At 40.1% G+C, this 20,539-nt stretch overlaps 1 protein-coding gene across 9 annotated transcripts; it reads left to right on the top strand.

Annotated features, from left to right (window-relative positions):
- The first annotated feature begins 1,616 nt into the window (after positions 1–1,616).
- Positions 1,617–19,777, top strand: LOC133969256 (carbohydrate-responsive element-binding protein). 9 transcript variants are annotated; one of them, XM_062405610.1, is made up of 18 exons: positions 1,624–2,139; positions 4,162–4,268; positions 4,452–4,534; positions 4,713–4,802; positions 5,901–5,942; positions 9,361–9,474; positions 10,185–10,359; positions 11,741–11,821; positions 12,878–13,029; positions 13,102–13,714; positions 13,810–13,865; positions 14,715–14,982; positions 15,936–16,042; positions 16,186–16,308; positions 16,475–16,602; positions 17,635–17,758; positions 19,107–19,236; positions 19,330–19,777. In XM_062405610.1, the coding sequence occupies exons 1-18, from the start codon at positions 1,787–1,789 to the stop codon at positions 19,494–19,496; spliced, it is 2,913 nt and encodes a 970-aa protein (XP_062261594.1). In that variant the 5' UTR covers positions 1,624–1,786; the 3' UTR covers positions 19,497–19,777. The 9 variants fall into 9 exon arrangements, 8 of the variants coding, with proteins under 8 accessions (XP_062261599.1, XP_062261594.1, XP_062261593.1 ...); XM_062405609.1 differs by having other exon boundaries at positions 14,712–14,982; XM_062405611.1 differs by having other exon boundaries at positions 1,625–2,139; positions 13,123–13,714; positions 14,712–14,982.
- Positions 19,778–20,539: the final 762 nt, after the last annotated feature.

Genomic DNA, 20,539 nt, shown 5'->3' with positions numbered 1-20,539 from the left:
GTCCTCCACTTTTTGCATCCTGTCAATTTGAGAGCAGGATAACACAATAAGTTCTAGACCGATTACTATGAAACCTTTTTTTGTTATTTTCCTCACATTGAAAAATGTATTTACATCCAGGGCTTTTGAACTCATCTCAAAATGTTTGATTTCTGTATGTTTACCGTCTTTTTCTCTGAGAATTATTCTCTTTTAGGCAATTGCTTGCTATTACCTGCATTCCTAATAAATATACTTTTAATAGATGGCATATACCAAGTTCCCCAAAAATAAGTTCTGAGAGGATTTGTTCAAAGGAGAGTAGGAAAGATGCAAATATGACTTCCAAACCAGAGGTGAGATAAACATGTGATTTATTCATTATGTCAACCCTGGCGAAAGTCGAGCTGTTTCCAAAGTAATAAAGTGCTCTCAAGTAAAACAAAAAATCACTAACCAAGAGTCGGTGGTTCGATCCCAAGCTTTTCCAGACGGAAAACTCAACTGCACTGAACCCCAAATTGACCCTAATGGCTGAGGGTGGTGAATGGTGTCTGATGGAGAAAAACGCAGTGTTTACAAGCACTTTATAAAGTTGTGGAAACAGGTGCGTGTGAGTGGATAAGACTGGAAAAGCTCTAAATAAATACAGTTCACTTGCCATTTATCATAAAACAAGATAAAAAAAAATACAATTCACCGTATTTACATGGCGGCAGTTTTTTCCTTTTACATCACCCTTAGGGTGGGGAGCACATATGCTGTCAACATCTAAAGACACTAAAATCTTTGCACAGCACTGCTAAAATATATTTATTAACTCTACGATCGTTAAGAGAATATGTATCATATTTAATGAGCTGATCATTAGTAGTAAATCATAAAAATAACTACAGCTCCGAAATGAATGTAGTAAAATAACTATGCTGACTGACAGGACAATATTTCTGTGTGGCAGAGCAGACGTATGAAGTGCAGGGTGAAGTTGAAGGAATCGGAGGAACTCAAGAATGTAGGAAGTTAAAAAAGCCTTTAAGATCTATTGAATCAAATCAACAGTGAAAACATTCCAATGACTTTTAGTCATTCAGGCCTTGATCAGGCCAAGAGAGCAATTTACCAACTTCTTGAACTTGAACTTATCAACCTCTTTTTTACAAGATGGTAACACTCTCATTTGAAGTGGTTTCCCCCCCCCTGTAATGACAGATATAGATAGATAGAGAGATAGATAGACAGAGAGAGATAGATAGATAGATAGATAGATAGATAGATAGATAGATAGATAGATAGACAGACAGATCGATATACTGTATACAGAGAGAGAAGAGGGAGAGAGAGAGAAATATAGATCTATAGATAGATGGAACTTTATTGATCGTTAAGGGAATTTAGAATAAGTACGAACAGTCTAAAATACTCTAAACTAGAGTAACTAGAGTTACTCTGAAATATGAAAATGCTATTAGAATATTTCATTGTAAATGATAGGCCCATTCTGACCATGTATTAGAGTCTAAATGTATCGTTATTATATTTTGAAATGACCTCATCAGCATTGGTCTATTAATGATTAGCCTCTTCAGGAAGTTGACATAACGCTCCGCTGTTATAACAGTATGGGTCAGAGGTGTGCGGCTGCTGAGGTGGACAGATGTGTCTCAGCTGACAGATGTGAGCAGGGACACTGGAACATCATGGGAAACCCAGGGGGGGCGGGGAGAGGAGGAGGAGGAGAGTGGCGGAGTCATTTGAGGAGAAAGTTCACAGTCTGCAGGAGAAATCCACGCTGAAAGAACGACGCACCATGGCGGGTAAAGGGCAGAGCCAGCTCCAGCACTCATGGGAGTTGGACTTGGAGCCGGAGGGGGCCCCGGCTCGGGCGGCCCAAGCGGGGCCGTCCACTTGCTCCTCCAGCCGCTCCTCCTGCCTCTCCTCCAACCGCGTCCAGGTCATCCACAGCGGACACTTCATGGTGTCGTCGCCGCACAGCGACTCCGAGCGGCGCAAGAGGGAAAGCGGGGAGTCGCTGAGGTACGACTTCGACACGGTGAACAGGACGTGGTGTCAGACCTACCGCTACGGGCCCCTGAGCTCCGGCAGCCTGAGCATCGACCCCACTCTGACCCGCCTGTTTGAGTGCATGTCCCTGGCCTACAGGTGGGTCCCTGCTCGTCTTCTCTGGAACCACGTGAAAACCGTGCATGAGCTCAGTTTGGCTGCTTCTTCATCTGAATCTGCAGCCATTCTTTTTAGTTTCTCTGGTGAATGTGTTCAGGTCTTCTCCTTTAGTTGCGGTTATGTGGGCCTTCGTCTGCGCGTCTGTTCCAGGTGTTACGATCTAGGTGCTGGAAAAAGGACGAAAAACAAGGTTTAATGTCACTTGTTGTGGACGTTTGATAAAAATGTAAAACGATATTAACAAGTAAAATGAAATGGAATATTATAAAGATAATAAAAAAAATGTCATATAGGCATTTTCACCTCACTCTTGTTTATGGTTATGGAAGTTATTAATTTCCTACGGAAAATTGATGGTATTTTCCCTTAAGTTTTCTTAAAATATCTACAGTACATTACTTGAAACTTGACATGCAGACAGGGGTGGTCACAATGAACAAGAGGGTGGTGGAGGTTCTTTGACACCTTTTAAGGACATTTTTTAAATGATGTTTTAAATTATATTTAATTTTGAGCAATTGATGAATACCATAATGTAAATTGAATTGATTTCCCTTTCATTTTCTAAAAATGTCTGCAGTGCAATCTTCTGAAACATGGGATACAATGGTGGTCATCCTGAACAAGAGAAAAGTGGACAATTATTTTTTACATCTTAAGATATTTTAAAAATTTATAATAAAAATATTATCTTAAAAAATAATATAAAAATTTTGCAATTTATGAGTCCCATAATGAAATCTTTGCTGACTTTCCTTATTAATATTCTCAAAAATTCTGCATTAAAATCTTAATTTTCCAGCTGCGGCAGGCGTGGCCATGTTTTCACAAACGATGGACCACATGATCGCTGTTTCTTGTTTGCAGCAACTTATTTTGAAAAATAAGCCAGCAGGGCATTATTGATAAGAATACAATCTTTCCCTGTGTTGTGATCCACTCTCTAGATGTGTTTTCAAGAGCCACAGACATAGAGAGCTCCACCTAAAACTATACCAGGATTTATTGTTTCTGCACATTCATTTTAAAACTGTGAAGTATCCACTCAATGTTTTAGACCATTGAGTGGATGTGTTGGAAAAGAGATGTTTTTGCAGCCTCTTGTGCAACAGCTTGGAAAATCTGCAGTGAAAACTGGACTTTGATACTAGTTGGCAGCACTGGGCAGACTACAGTGTCACTGAGGGAAAGCAGAGAAGATCCTATGATGACTAACATTATTTTAGTTAGCCTTTTGCTTTGACTTAACACTGTGCTTATTTCATGTACTACATATATACTGTGTAAATGGAAAGATGAAAAATGCCAAGTTGTATTTTGACATTTAAAAATGTTGTATGAAATAAGAATTGTCCAGATTTGAAGCTGTTGTTTTGTGACCACATCTGGAGCACACTTGCAAAGAAGGCTCCTGCTCTTCCTCTTTAAAAGCATATTTCAGTTGCAGTTACAAATGACAGACCCAGAGCAGATCTTTTTCTTGCACTTTGTGTCAGTAGTTTCATGACAGTAGCACAATAATGCCTGAAGATGGTTTCCAGTAAAACCAGACCACGTTCCCCTTAAGGACTGCAGCATTAAGGACCTATAAGGTGGAACAGGTTTAGTGCGGTTCTTTGTCTTCAACTGGACAGGTGTTAATGAGGTCTCATCCTGACAGCGATGTTTCTCCATTAAATGCATGTTGAAAATGACTCCCTCTGGCTTCCTAGCAACTTCCCAAGCACCTCACATTATGGGGCCTCCTCTGAGCACTCAGCGGGATAAGGGACACTGGGAAAGAGTGCAAGAAGTCTGCAGTGCACTGGTGAAAAAGCTGATTGGACACTATTAGTCAACATCAAGACAGGTTTCTAACAGATGTGGCCACTGAGTTTTTCCACTGTGTCATTTTCCCTCCAAAGAGTATTTTGTCAATTGTCTGTGCCACTAATCATGAAGAGAAAATAATATTTTCCACAAACAATGTATTATTCAAAGTCTTCTTTCCCTCTGTTGCAGTGGCAAGATCGTCTCACCGAAGTGGAAGTCTTTTAAGGGTCTGCGGCTGCTGTGGAGGGATAAAATTCGTATTAACAATGCCATCTGGAGAGGCTGGTACATTCAGTGTGAGACCGCCACTCTGCACCTTCCTCATGATGGACAATGACGTTACAGGAAAAACAACAGAAATTAGAAAAATAAAAAAAAAACACACACAAACTAAAGATTCCCCCTTAACTAGAACTCTAAATGAGTGTTCCTTGTGCAACAGCTACAATCCTGTTGATTTTGTTGCTATGTCTCTTTAGACTGGGAGAGGAAGAAGAGCTCAGTGTGTGGCTTCGTCACCCCTCTGGAGGGCTCTGAGGGCGATGCCCATCGAAAGCCTCAGGTGAGTCCACTGTGTTTAAGGAATTCTTTAATCAGTCTTGTTTGATGAAGTATAAGCTGGGTTCTTTTTCATTAAGTTATGAATGCAAATGATAATAAACGTATATTGCTGATGTTTATATAATAAGCTAATGACCGTTTACACGTGTGATTTTTGTATTTCTGCTTCACATCAACAGACGATTGTGCTGGAGGGCAGCTACTGGAAGAGAAGGATTGAGGTGGTGATCAGGGAGTATCATAAGTGGAGGATTTACTATAAGAAGAGGGTGAGAGAACTCATTTTATTTTAGAAGCACACCAGTTTATTTTGAGCTGTATGCTCGCAGCTCAGTGGATTGGATTGACATTTTAATATTTTGTACCTATATACATAGAGGATGAAGTCCTCCGACTGCAGGGATGGATTTGTCCTGTAAAATTTCTAAAGTTACACTTACCCTAACAAGTATTTCCAAATTAACTAGATGGATTAGCAAAACAACCACAAGGACAGTCTTGGTTCCTAGGTAGTATTCACTAATATTCACTATGTCTCTATAATGGCCCTGAGAGGTCAACGCATTACAACGTCAGGACACATGAACAAATAGACACTACACGTACACGTATAGAAAAAACCCAAACGCAGAATTAATTAAGAAACAGGGTAACTTCATGTCTTTTTTAGATCAACATGTATTGTCTTTACTGCGACGTTGTTGATCTGATACCTAACAGCTACCTAACATGAAGTTAGTCCGTTTCTCAATTAAGTGTATTTCATCCGATTACTGGAATTGGCAGGCTAACATTGTGCACAGTGCTAATGCTAGGTTAACAGCATTTATCAGAAAAAACATATAAATGTTAAAAAAATTGTTTATCAAATTTGTCACACAATTCACATTTTTTAGCACTGAGGTAAAGCCAACATCAGTTAGTTCTGGAGTCTCAAATAATGGCAACAAGTGGGTCCAGGCCAATTTCATCTCGTTTAGCGTCCCCTGGAAACACTTGTTTTGCTGTGCGCTTTCTATTTGTAGCACACCTGTTTATGTGTTGTGTTTATTTGCATGTGTTTTGTGAAGTTGCATTGCGTTGAGCTCTCTGCGCCACGGCCCATTTGGATTGACTGCTGTGAAATGTTGCACCTATTAATGCGAAAACATGTTTCCAACAGGATGAGCCTCAAATGACTTTGACATTTCCAACACCATCATTAAACGAATTAGAATTTTTTTGTAGTTTGTGACCAAATTCCTGCCAAAAAATAATGACATCATCAGTCCCGGTTGCACTGTGTTGTTAGCATGTCTGCTACCACGGCTTTTGGCTTTGTGAGTTTTCTCATCAATTAAACAGTTTCTCTTGCTTTTGCTTTGCAGCTTGAGAAAAAGAAGGATGATATTCTTTCAATGCTGCAAGAGGTATGGCAACAGACCAGTCCACTTTTAGCATTACTATCATATAAAAATCATTAATGAAAAGAAACATTGATTTGATTTTTGAAAGCTGAATTTGGCTCATTGGCCCATCCTCCTGTGTGTGTGTGAGTGTGTGTGTGTGTGTGTGTGTGTGTGTGTGTGTGTGTGTGTGCGAGCTGGTGACCTGCTGGCATTGTTTGATGGTTTTATGTTCATTAAAGTTCTACAAACAGCTATTAGTCTCCCCTGATTAAGTACAGAGGAAAATAAACAACTGAATAGAAACAAAAACATGCAAAAAGATTTGGTCCATAATTTGTAGGCAATTGACGCATATTGATTTCCTGCAGCGACAATACCTCTCACAGACCCTTAGGCTTCATCTGTATTCAGGTGAAATAGCTACAGAATTTAATGTCATCAAATCTGACCTAGTTCAGCGGGCAAAAAACACACAAAAGAGCAAAAGGCAAAATAGGAGAAAAGCAAAGAGAGGGGAGGGACTGTGGGGAAGCACTTCATTCATGATCGTATACTCACAGAGCCTGAGTTGGGCCCTCGGAAATCACAGCCCACGTCCCACTATTACTACTCTTTCACCTTTCACCAATACTTTCTCTGTGCCACCGGATGCTCACATTTGAACTGAGGTCACAGTTAAGAGCACTGCAGTGGTGTGAGTGTCTGTGTGTCTGCAGATCACATTGTGTATGCACTTTGCAGCGCATGAAAAGGCACAAGTCAGCACATATCTGACAGGTCAAAGATTCATGGAGCTGCTTTTATGCTCCCTGTTCCCAAAGTGTTATCTCGCGTTTGACTGAACAGATCATTTGCAGTGGCTGTAAAAACAATACCTGCAATATCAGTTTACTGTAATGCTTGTTTATGTCATATACTTTATAACAGTTTGTGGCTCTCAAAGCCTCATTTGAAAATTGAATTGGCTAAATAAAGTTAGTGTGTTGTTCTCATAAATTCGTTTACATTCTGATTTACGCAAGGACAATAGCTTTATCATCTCACACTGCGCGTTGCATTTCAAACGCCTTTGGGGATCTGATCTTTTACAGACTCTTATAGACTGTTAGTACACTGTCGGTCCTAATATCAAAACTCAGTCAATCATTTTAAGAGGGAAACAAAGTCCTCCCAGGCTCCTGAACCAGGTTATAAATAAAGGCCATAGCAGGAACGCTGTGCTTCAACATGGGGAGTGGACTGTACAACCAATCAGAAGTTTGTACTTTGATAGTGATGGGGTATCACTATTGATTTGTAGCCAGGCTACGCCTCTATAGATACCAACGTAGGTTGGTCGGTCGACTGGTCAGTACACCACAGTGAACCAGACTGAACTAGAATGCCACTCAATAGAGCACATTCCTCCACCAGTCCCCTTAAAGTCCATCAAGCTGCACCGAATATCTCATAAAGATCAGTCCCCTTAATGTGTAAATACATTGAAGGAGACAAAGGTCAGAGTGGATTTGGCCTGTGGGGTTGAGGGTCAATAGGTTGGCCTTGTTTTTAAAGTTAAGCTTTGGTCACTTCCTCTCTGTTAGTCCTGTCTGTTTGTGTAGTTGTAATGGATTATGTATTTGGTAGGTGTCTCTCACGACCCACTTTACTTTCCTGACCTTTTGCTTTGGCTTTTTGGATTCAGTAACATGCTCATCTTAAACATAAGAACATCGCTTTAAAAAGTGATTCCCTCAGAGCCTCAGTTACACGTTATAATGACCTTAATGTTCTGCGTGGTGCTGACAGGATGCCGGGAGGAGATGTGATGCAGATCTGGTTTCTATGTGATAGACCAAGTTCATTTTAAAGCTCTTTTCATTAGCATTATTCTGTGCGATTTCAAAAAAATTTGGTAATATTTATAGGCCTCCCTCTCCTCCAGAATGACATATTGCAAACTATTGATTTGTTTAAGAGGCATGATGAAGTGATTGTTTTGGGTGACGTCAACAGTAACTGGTTTGATTGACTCCCACTAATGTATTGTTACCGTAAACCTCACATAGAGAATCAATGAAGCAACCAGATAGGTTCATCTGTCCTCATCTCTGTTCGACTGGAGACCTGAAGGGAGAATTCAATCAGATTGTTGTATCTGATCACTCTGTTTTATTAAGTGAAGGGAAAACTTAAATTCCACAATTCCTCTGAAAAATATTAGACTGAGACGGTAGAATGTAAATTTGACGGAATGTCTCTTTTTCTAATTTAGTGAAGTAAATGATAAACATGTCACTGCAAATAAGTGTATAAGAGTCAATGGTAGACATTTACCCTGTTTCAGTTCACATCTTAGCCTCTTCAAACAAAAGATACTTCTGATTGAGGAATGCATGTAAGACCAGAACAAAGAATGCAAAATCCAAATACAATAGAGTTTGTTTTTTTGCAGGATATTTTTTACCCCAGACAGTTCTGGAAACAACTGAACTGTATTCTCAATAAACCGAATAAAATATTATAAAACCGATACAAATTAACCACATGATTATTACTGATGCCTAACTTTGTTTTCCCCCCATTACAATTCTGATTCCTCAACTCAACATCTTCTGATGGTTTATATTTATTTGGACAAATAATTTCCTATATTGGAGTAAAAGTTGCTGCTCATAATAATTTATCTCCTTGTTGTTTATTAAATTAAATCTACTTGTTCATTTCCATATGGAAATTACAGTTACACCTCTTTTCCAAGATGGAGACCTATTCTGTGTTAACCATTTTTTGCTCGTTTATACAACTAACAAAAGTTGTTTTATATATGAATCACTTTGAACCTGGAAGGCTATTTCACTTGTTTTAGTTCATTCTCAGATATCTTTAATTGTCCTTCATTTTTCTTACATCTGAGGGAAAGTCTGTGGGAGAGGCCTAGCGATCTGTGTGTACCCTCCTGTATCCACTTCCTCATATTTTCTGGATCTTGTAGCTCAAGTCATTTGCTGTCTGGAGCAGATTACTGCATAACAGCAATCTAGAGCAGAGGTTCTCAATTGTTCATGTATATCCCACGGAATAATTTGACACAGCCTATTGTTTTTTTTCGTTTTAGTTAGTTATGTGAAAGGACAACACAAGAGAAATGTCTCAGAAAAATATATTAATAACACATAAAAAAATATTTTTACCACGTCTGGAAACTTTTTCATGGACCCTGTGAGAATGTGGATGGATTGAGACTAAAGTGTGTTTTAGCATCTGCCTACATATTTTAATGTCAATATCATATTATCTTGTGTATTATCGAATATTTGTTGATCTCATGTCACACATTTAATGCACTGTTCCACCCAGTTGTAGGAAAGCCCTCAAAAATTGTAAATAATCCCAATCGGAAGTGAGAAACTTGGAGTCGCTCATATGCATGCGCATTATGTTTTCTTTCTTCACCAAGGCAACAGCAATTTGTTTTGTGAGGGGCTTCAAGTCTCCCCGGTCGCCACACGTGAACGTGAACGTGCCGCCAAAATTAGGTCAGGGACAAAAGCCTGCTGGTCTTGTTGAAACGGTGAGACATCAAAATAATGAAATTGACAAAGGCAACATAATGAGAATCTGTGAGGTGCTAGTGTTTTTGAACAATATGTCAAAACTGCTTTTTCATTATCGCGCACTGTGTTTACACGCAGAGACACACACAAACATGCATATATGCACACGGCAATCTTACCTCATTTCGGCTGGTTTTCACTTATATTCTCCTGCAAAGAAAACAAATCGAGGGGTGAATAAATAAATTTCCAGCGGGGATATGTCATGTTTTGAGACGTAATCAAAACTGTTTCCGGCTCAGTCTGGGCTTCCCTATAAATGTAGCCTCACATTTCCAAAACAGAGGGAAAAGCCTGAGCCAAGAGCTCCTTTCTCTGTGAGTTTCGTTAACTGGGTTTAAAGAGGGCAACCGGCTCTTGGACTTAATCGCTGATTGGCTGGATGGATAATGGATATACAGATCCTATGTGTGTAATTTAGTATTTGGATTCAACTGGAGTGCTTGCTGCTTTGATATTTGTAATTTGGTAACTGGATCCATTCAGTGTGTATTATTACATTTTAGTTTTTAGTATTAGTGCTGGATGAATTCAGGTGGGGCTAAATGCCATCAATGCCCTAATCTGCATTCAGGCCTTCGCAGCCCTATGTGCAGGGCGCCCTCCAATGGATGGATCAGGCATTGACTGATAGAAGCGTTGTTCTCCTTGGGCTGATGTGCTGCAGGGTCAGATGTGCCAGTCCAAGCTGGAGAAATGGAACAGTCAGATGCACCAGGAGCCTGAGGCAGCTCCAGTGGAGGCCCACATGTTTGACCTGGACTGCCTTCTGTCCGACATCGCCGACACCCTGTTCACCATGACGCAAAAGCCGGGCTCCTGGGCCTGCGACCAGCAGGACAGTAAGTAGGCACACACTGTGACTCTGCCCCCAGTCTCACATATAGGGTCACGGATAGATCAGCTCCACATATACTGTATGTATGTGATATATAATGTAACATAATAAAATGAGAATATCCCATTTCTTATGTTTTAAAGCCCCTAAAAAGTATTCTTTTCAAAGGACTTGCATTTGGACAAACATATACTGCAGACATCAATTCAGGATTTTGTATTTTTGAATACAGTTCTGTGATTGATTCTCATGCCACCAGCGCAATTTTCCCAATCAAATCTGATGAAATCGCTTTCATACAGCGCTGAAACTTCTTGCTGATAAATGTGATTGCTGCGTATTTTATTTATTTATTTTTTTTTTTTTTACCTTATTTCTATATATATTCATTTTTTATTTATAAATATAGATATGTTTTCTTTCCCACACGCATACACATAACTGTTCATTCGATGTAAGACCAAAGCCAGGACAGTGTAGTGGAGTCTAGCATTAGGAAACAGGGGAATCGCTTTGCTGTGTCCAATAGTAATCAATGTAATTTTATCATCATCAATTTCAACTAAACCACATAATAATACTTTATAGCTTGAACTCGCTGTGCAACCTTATTATTTTTACTCTTTTTGAGTTGATTAAATAAAATAGATTATGTGGCCTTTTGAGCAGACCTTCATTCACTTCACTTAATCCAACAGGAAGTACAGTGAAGGGAACACCAAAACTGAGGTGCTGATGTGTAAATGTATCTGTGTATCATATTTATTTATCTGATGACCAGTGGAGGTGGTGATGCAGCAGGAAAATAATCCTTAACACAAATCATCCCATTGAAGTGGCCAAGTCAGGGCCCAGACCTTAACAGAATAGAGATGCTACGGCAGTACCTCAAGAGTTTACCCTAGTGATCTCACGAATAGCTGAAGCTGAGCTGACAAGCATGTCTCTGGGAGTAAATTGACATTGTTCAGGTCTAAACGGCAGCTACAGAAAACATTCCACCGGTTAATAAATCATAGAGTTCAACGTATATTTCACCACCCAGTGAAAGTTTAATGGAGGCTGCGTCACAACGACTAGTTAATGTAGGAAAACAGGTTATTCTAAATCAATCAATCAATCAAATTTCAATTCTTATAGGCTATATTCACAGTTCACAATTTGCCTCATAGGGTTTGACAAGGTGCGACATCCTCTGCCCTTAACCCCCGACTAGAGTGAGGAAGTCTTCAGAGACCTTTTTCTTGCCACTGTGGATTCAAAGGAAGATTTTAGCGATCGATCATGATCTTTTCGTCTTCCTCTCTGCAAGAAAGGAAATTAGTGACACATTGACAGATACACTCAATCAAATGTTTTTCCATCTCGTTGTCCTTCCTCTTCAGATTACACCAGCAATGCTGATATTATCCAGCCAGGGCTGAGTCCACTGCAGCCCGACCTGGCTGAATTCATGGATATGCAAGGTAGTCTCTGTCTGTCTGTCTGTCTGTCTGTCTGTCTGTCTGTCTGTCTGTCTGTCTGTCTGTCTGTCTGTCTGTCTGTCTCTGTGTGTCTTCCTGCGTAGTTAATAATTAAATCATAGTTTGATATAATTGAGAATTTCTTTTTCTTTAACAAAGAATAGAAAATGATGCACACTGCAGCAAAATGATGATGCTGACCTCTGTTTTAAGAGCTTGTCTTTATCTGTGCGAAAAATTTATTGAAGCATAAAAAGAAGAAAAGCTCAGCAGGCAGTCAGTGGACTTTTAAAGTGTATTTTCTGCATGTCTGTCATCTTTTCACGTAAGAGGGATCCACTATGGCCCAAAATAAGTAAGTGCAGAGTTATGTAAAGGTCTTGGTAAAGTAAACACATAATAAAATCAGCAACAGCAACAAGTTTTATTTTAGTGCAAGATAATTGATTCTCTACTGGCTGACTCCTGAATCCTTTTATAAGTTAATACTTGTTAATATGTCCTCCAGAGTGTGAGAGGCAGGAAATGCTGCTCACCTCTGGAGCCCTAACAGCGCGCCTGCAGCAAGACAACGTCGACAGGGGACCTGCATACAGGATGGAGTAGTCAGGCTGGGTTTAGGTCCTTGCTCAGAGGCACGTTGGCTGTGGTTGTTGTGTTACTGTCAGTGAAACAATCCAACAGGCCACTGGCTACTCGTCAATCTTTGTAAGACACACATAGTTCCTGCCACCCACTGTTGAAATACAGTGTGTGTGTTTGTCACTGATTCAGATCCACACCGACACTCAAGGAGTCCTCCCTTCAGTCATGCCCCTCCAAAACACTACATGGAAAGTGGTTGAGTAGTTTTTGCGTAATGCTGCTGACAAATTAACAAACAGACAAACAAAATTTAAAAAAATTGAGTCACTTCAACATTTAATGATTGATGGAATCATTTATTGAGTTGGCACAAATTCACCAAGACTCTACTTTTCCTATATTGTTATAATTTGTCTCCTCGCATCATTGTCAGGGTTCAGAATTTGTGATTAACAGTGTGTGTGTTTTCCTCAGATATCTTTATGAACTGCACTGACCAGGCCATGGCGCACACTGGTTTTGCTGACTGCGGTTATTTCCAGAGCTCCTCCAGCACAGCATTCGCTCCGGTTCCCTCGCCTGTAGTAACAGCTCCTCAGCTGCTTTTGGACAGCCAGCTCGCCCAGGTACAGTTGCTGCTAACAACTTCACCTGCTATTGAGACACCTTGCTGTGCAAATATTTCACACACAGTAAAGAGTCAATCTTGTCTCTTCCAGCCCAGTCTGTCTTCTGTCAATTTGCCTCAGCTGTCCTCATCCAATATCCGTCCAGAACCGACAAGGCCAGGGCAGGACTTCAGCGAATACCACACGTCCAGCATGGGATCACAAGCCATGTCCTATGGACACCAGCTGTACCCCAATGCACCTGCTGCTCTTGCCTTCAACACCTGCACCCAGCAGCCGGCCACTGCAAGTATTCCTTTTTTGCACCAACCATCCCAAAAGTTTGGCATCTACCCGACAACAAGTGTGACGTCCAGTGTCATCACCCATACCGCCTCTACCATTGGGGCCCAGGGCTCTGTGCAGCAGGGTCACGGCTTCACATACGCACAGACTCCCTGCCACTCTCTCAGTTACCCTGCCAACATGTCTGACCCGCTCCAGGCGATGCTGCCCTCTGTCACCCCGGCCCACTACTTCTCCGTCCCGAAGCAGGTCGCCATCACTGGGGTCAGGGGGAAGCACAAGAAAAAGACCGGGGGAGCGAGGACAGTTAGTCCCTCTATCGCTCAGTCTGGCTCCCAGTTCATTGCCCCCAAACCCCCTAGCTGCCTGGCTCAACTGCTCTCCGGCACCCGGGAACGTAAGTCAGCTCTCTCCATCATTCTGTCATTAACATCAGTTATTAGTTGGAAACAAGATTTTGTGAGGAAACAAGTATTGGTATTGGGTTTTCAGGGCATCCATTGCTGGTGACAGCCAAAGGTCAGAGGTCATCATCTCCCAGCTCCACGGTAAGACGGTCACATTCTGTTGATACAGTAAGTAGCTGGGTATAGCATGCCCGCGTCAAATAATATAATAAGAAGAAGAAGATGAAAAAGAAAAAGAAGAAGTAGAAGAAGAAGAAGAAAATGAAGAATATATATTATTATACCACTCATATATCTAAATAATAAGTTTGAAGCTACACTGCAGTATTTTATAATTACTCTGTATTATTAACTCTGATGTTAGGCTTAGGATCTGTGGGTCATTTTTAACAATTCGACTTTATTTTAACTTGAGCTTTTTCACTTTCTGTCTTCTCATAATTTTATGAGATTTGCTCTAAAACATTGATGTAGACAGCACAATGAAGTTTAAGGAAACAGAAAATTACACATTTGATCTGTCTGGGTTGTTAGACACCACAGGTGTAAAATATAGTTTAATTGTTGTTTTTTTTTAATAAAATGAGGACAAAACTTATATTGGATAAATTATTTAGAAATTGTCATTATTTTACCCATAAAGCAGCTAATCAATAATGGGGTGCAAAAGAGACATGGGAAAACTTCTGGCTTTATGTCAAGCTGAACCCACTTTGATCTGTAGTGTATCTTCAATGTGGGGACTGACAAAACTGCTAAATGTATTTATAATGAAAAAAAGGATAAAGATTAAATAAAATAAAACATTCATGAGTAAAAACAGTTTCCAACATAAATGGAGTCATGCATCAATGTAAAGTTGAACCGTATCTGAAGAGTTATATTACATGAAACTTAATGATTATCCAAGTTAAAGAAACTTAAAATGTATAAACTAAAAGCCTAAATGCTTGAAATCATTCTAAGTAGAGGTTGTGTGTTGTTCAGCAGTCAAGAGGCAGCGCACATGTTGGTGGAGCTGCTTCGCAGCTGCCGCATGGAGCCGGCTGGCCTGCGGGAATGTACGTGTTGACGCCTATGCACGACCAGAGCACCACCATGGGTCACAGCAGTCCTCAACACAGAACCACCAGGGGCCTGGGGGTGTCTACCCTGCTCGCCCACGGCTCTGCACATACTGGCCCCACCATGGTCATTCCCAAGAATGAGAAACTGTCTCCTGTCCAGATCTACAGCACAGACAGGAGCAGCCAATCTGGTGAGGCCCTCAGAGCTCTGAAACATTTTATTTTCTAAATGCAAATATTGTCAAGAAATACAAATTCAGCTCGTCAAAGATAAATTTGAAGATAAAAATTGTTCTGTCCAGTGGTTTATAAAAAATAAACTGCTTTTTTTGTCATTGACTGATTACAAATTAAAAGAAAATTATTTAAAGTGAAGGAGCAATTTACCATCTTTTATGAGTTTTGGATAATTACCACTATACCATAGACTGTATATAAAGATGGATGACATTACTGTCCCACAGCTCAATTCCCCCTTGGTGGCTGGCTGCAGTATGGGTCATAGACCCTGCCTCCTCCATGTTAGTGTATGGGTCATTGACCAAACTAAAAAGAAAAAAATCTCACAGACGGTGTCATTTCACACAGATGTCATTTCACATAGCACTTGTCACTCTGATGTTTTCATTTGTCCATTATGTTTGGTTTTAATTAGTTATCCAAAGCTATAGAAATGGGGTTAAACGTTAAGATTGACGGCTGAGACTGACTCTCGATCAGTTGATTGCATGTATCAGCAGGACCTTGATACTGTGGCTCCATCCTGTGATCACTACCGTATAGCTTCTGAAGGCAGGATATCCAAGATGTTTCATCTAAATTTTAGGATAGTGGAAGGAAAGTGGAGATGCGTCGTCCATCTTTATATACAGATAATGGTTACAATGCTAAAATTGTATACACATTAATGTATGTTCCTCTATTTTCTCATCAATTGTGAGTCGATAAGTAGCAAAAAAGTAATGTTGAATAAAGATTACTGTAGAAGTCAGAGCATCCACAATCATAGCATAGACTGAAAGGATGATGATATGTAATATAAATTAGATTATTGTCCTTTTGAGATTTTAAGGTGCACAGCAGTACATTTTGGTATAAAGACGAGATGTAGAAGTCAAAATATTGTAATAAAATGTTATTTTAGTAAATTTTTCAGAACATCCTGGGAGAACATCAACACCAAACCCTTTAGAGATGGTCTCCAACCCAGAGTCCCCGCAGCCAGTCCATGTAAAGAGAGAGTCAAGTAAGGTAATACATACTATCTCCTTCAGTCTGCCCTTTAACTGAACGTGAAGGCAGTGAACTGTTTTCCCTGTTGAATGTTAAATATGTGAGAAGTGAAAAGTAAAGAGAAACTCTCAGTGCACATTTCTAAGATTTGTTGTCTGCAGCATTCCGAGACCAGGAGGGTAACTCACATCTCAGCAGAGCAGAAGAGGCGGTTCAACATCAAAACGGGATTTGACACTTTACATAACCTTGTGACAACACTCAGCTCTCAGCCAAGCATAAAGGTACTGGAAAAAAGATTGCCGCTTGTATAGATAATGTATTTGACCGGAAAACGTAAATGAATGCAGATGACCACAAACGTTATTATTAGGAATGTAACCACAGGACTATTTCATATTTGTGACGCTCAGTGTGGCTGACGTGGTGATCCTCTGTGTGCCGTCACAGATCAGTAATGCCACCACACTGCAGAAGACGGGCGAGTACATCACTAAGATGCAGCAGGAGAGAACTCAGCTGCAGGAGCAGGCTCAGAAGCTCCGAGAGGAAGTCCAGCTCCTCAACTCTGACATCAAGTGAGACCTTTAGATCGGCCTGACTTCTACTTTCTATCTCACTGGGTGTGTGTGTGTGTGTGTGTGTGTGTGTGTGTGTGTGTGTGTGTGCGTACGTGTGTGTGTGCATGCGTGCATCAATATGAGTGTAAGTATTTCCATGAGGATTGTTGGATATTCTGCAGTTAGGATGAACACTCTAAAAATAAATATTTTGTTGAAGTTGTGTTTAAAGAACAGGTTTTAGGGCCATATTAGTAAAGATAATTCTGAGATTTCTGGAATAATCCGTAATATCAGGAGCGTCAAGTAATAAATTCTTAATTGAGAAGACAGTTGAAATATACCAAGAATAAAGTAGAGAACATTTATGGAAGTAAGCTGCAGGGAGTACTCGCACAAGACTCATTGTGACAATTACCAAACATTTCCTCCTCAACAAAAGAGGCAATTTCCTCGTTGTTCTTTTTGCAGAATAGACTCAGTTTCTTCCACATTATTTCCAAAGACCTGATACTATGATAATGTGACGCTGATTTGACAAAACCTAATTTGGTATATGTGAAACTTACACCAAAATACACCTTAACAGGATGCTCCACATTCCTCTGTTTAACACAGAAAACAGGCTGATCTCCTGATAGTCTCCATCTAATGTGACACATAGTTTGAAGGTACGACCTTATTCTCGTACTATTACAATTTTAATTAAAAAATCTCATATATATTTTTCTCCACAAGTGGCCCTATTACTCTCTTGTATAGAAGCATTGTTTTATATTCCTGTGATATAAATTGATGATCAGCTGATGCCATTTAAACTGCTGAAGAAAGTGAGGGGTCTTTTATTTTATCTGTAAATGGTAAGTCAATCATGGTGTGCACAAAGTCTTATATTTGGGAGTAACCCTGTTTTTTTAATGGCAGTTTGTAAAGACAGAACTCAGTTGAGTATGGGGGTGTTACAGACAAGTTGGATGAATTCATGCTGACCATTGTCTGTCTGTTGTGGTGGGGGGGGGCTGTTAACTCACTGTGTGTGTGTCCGTACAGTGCGTGTCAGATGCAGCTACCGGCCACCGGCGTGCCCATCACGCGGCAGCGCTTCGACCACATGAGGCAGAAGTTCAGAGAGTACGTCCGGATGCAGACTCTGCAAAACTGGAAGTTCTGGATCGTATCCCTGTGAATGTAAATCTGCAAGTTAATTAAAACAGACACGACTTTAAAAACTCACCTAATCTGCATAAAACTAATTCCGCATTATAATTAAGCGCTGTGCACTAAATGTACCCTTCTGTTCCTGCGTGAGCGTCTTATGGTTCAGTACTGTAGTTGGCTGCAGCATCATTTGGCTTCTGCAGACTTTTGGATGAATTTCAAATTACATCTTGTTTCCTAAAACCTTTATCCCAGAATCCAAATGAGCTTATTACAGTGAGTATTGTGCCAATATGGACAGATACTGAGAAAGATAGTGTTTATAAATTATAGTCTGGCCGGGGAAATATCCCTAGAAATGGAGCCTTTAGTCCAGGACATACTAAATGATAAATATCCAAACTTGGGTTTTATTATTTCAGGTAAGTTTTAATTCAAACAAAGCCCATGATTATGCCAAGCCTTATCAGGGAGATACATCAAAAGTGTGTGTGTTGCATAAAAAAATGATTATGTAAATGTAATACATAACTCTTCCCTTAATGATCACCTAATCCGTTACCGCTGCTCTTATCTTGGAGGCAAGATTAGAAGACTAGATAATGATTTTATCATGTTTGTGTGTTGCACAAAAAAACACCTCGAGGGGGTTTCCTCTCCATGAATATTGAGATATTTCCTGATGGTTCCTTTAGAGATTGTGCTTTTATCTTGATCTGCTTTCAAAGTATCCTTATTTAAATACAAAGGTTTTCCAAGAGGATGCTTTCTCTCGGATTCAAGATAAGCAACATTTACCAGTTTCTTATTTAAATCACATGAAAAGACCAAAACCAAAACCGTATTTATATCAATACAAATCAATAATCAAAAATCAATCAGAAAAGCATATACCCCTGCCAAGGCCGAACAGTTTCCTTTAGATCGATTAGGCCACATCAAAGTATATAACCAAATAGAAATCAGTTCCCTAAATATGCCGGATTTTTTAGGTGAGCCACAGTATTACACAGAACATGTTCCTTTATTACCACGGATATGGTCACTTTAGTTTATTTTGAATTGATCCACATTCACAAATCTGCTGCTGCATGTACTGCACCAAATGTGTATCAATTTGCAGTGGGAATGTATTGCCCAACTAATTCTCCATTTTCTCATTGAAACATGCTAAGCTTTTTTTTTATAAACAATTTTTATGAGATATATGTCTGCAGTAAGAACCAATGAAAATTGAGGACCAACTCCTCAGTTTGGCTTCGTTCTTATTTGGAGAAAATAAACTTTATATGTTGATTTAAAGACTATTAAACACTTTTCTTGAATTCACGTTTTCGATGAGCCTTTTCTCAACTCAGCATCAGTTCGGTTTCATCATCGAGCCGCTGTTCGAGTCCTATAATTCAATGGTGTCCACTGCCAGCGTGGAGGACCACTTTAGAACCACTATGTCCTGGCTGGACCAGCACTGCTCCCTGCTTGCCCTCAGACCCAGTAAGTCCGGTGCTGATGTAAAACTAATACTGCCATCGCTCCATGTGTTGTCCTTTCTCATTACTGAAAGTTGTCTTTGTCATGTGTCATTAGTGGTTCTGAATTCACTCCGCCACTTGAGCACCAGCACTGCCATCCTGACAGAGCCCAGGCTCCTTCCAGAGCAGGCCACCCTAGCTGTCACCCAGGGTGACCCCCTTGCCCCCCCGGATGACTCCTTACACCCACCTACTTGGGACGATGTTCACCTTGACCATTAAAAAAACACAGTGTACAGGAGACCGGGAGCCAGAGCAGGGCCTAGAATGTTCATCCCTGAGACTGTATGTAATTATATTCCAATAAAACCCACCAGCTGCAAAAATAATGTATATTTGGTATCGGCATAAAAACTTGTTATATGTTTCAAACTATTTCTCATCTTCAATGTAGTTTTACTTTGGCAAAGCAGAATTTCATAAGATGTTCAGTAGAAAGTGACGTCAGTTACTGTGACTGTTGAATGACTTACATTTTTGTAAAATAAAGTTTGTTTACATCAGTTGACGGCTGCATTTATTATCTATTATTGTTTCATCTGGTTCATGGCTCCTATGGCCATGAAAAAACTGGAAAAGTCATGGAATTGTTAAATGTTTATTTCCAGGCCTGGAAAAGTGCTTGAAAAAAATGTAAGAGCTATTTTAGAATATAAGGTTCAGTAGCTTTTAGGGTGGTTAGCAATGTCACCTCACAGTAAGTAGGTTCTTGGTTTGAATCCCGGTTCTTCCCGGGTCTTTCTGTGTGGATTTGCTCTCGGTACTCCAGCTTCCTTCCACAGTCTAAAGACATTCTGATTGGGGTATAGTTTAATTGGAGACCCTAAATTGACCATATGCACAAGTGTGAATGGTGGATTCTCTTTTTTATGTCGGCTATGATGACCTGGCAACCTGTCCAGCGTGTTCCTGCCTCTTGCTGAAATTGGACTGGGATTTGGTGCCGCTCCCCATGGTGTCAATAATGGATGGACGGCTCTGAAAGTGGAGTCTGCAGACCACCAGGATTGTTACATGTGACTCATCATTACATTACATGTGACTCATGGTTCAGAGTCAAACTAGGACTAGCAAAATGATTCCCCCCCATAAACTTTTTATTTTATAATGACAGGTGCTCTGATTCGAGATTTTTGTGTCAGTTTTGAACAAAACCATAACATAAGATATATTATAGGTTCCCTTAGAACCAAGGCAAAAGTTAAGCTATGACCCTGACTTGTGTGATATTCAGTATCCCAGAGTTGAGCCTGTATCCTTTCTTT

Source organism: Platichthys flesus, chromosome 15 (assembly GCF_949316205.1).
Source record: "Platichthys flesus chromosome 15, fPlaFle2.1, whole genome shotgun sequence".
NCBI classification, from domain to species: domain Eukaryota; kingdom Metazoa; phylum Chordata; class Actinopteri; order Pleuronectiformes; family Pleuronectidae; genus Platichthys; species Platichthys flesus.
This window is presented reverse-complemented; position numbering and strand designations above follow the sequence as displayed.

Coding starts and splice junctions, on each gene's coding strand:
- LOC133969256 (XM_062405609.1), top strand. CDS start 1,787: ATGGCGGGTAAAGGGCAGAGCCAGCTCCAGCACTCATGGGAGTTGGAC. Junction 5,943..9,360: donor TTCTTTCAATGCTGCAAGAG/GTATGGCAACAG, acceptor TTCTTCACCAAG/GCAACAGCAATTTGTTTTGT. Junction 16,603..17,634: donor CTCCTCAACTCTGACATCAA/GTGAGACCTTTA, acceptor GTGTCCGTACAG/TGCGTGTCAGATGCAGCTAC.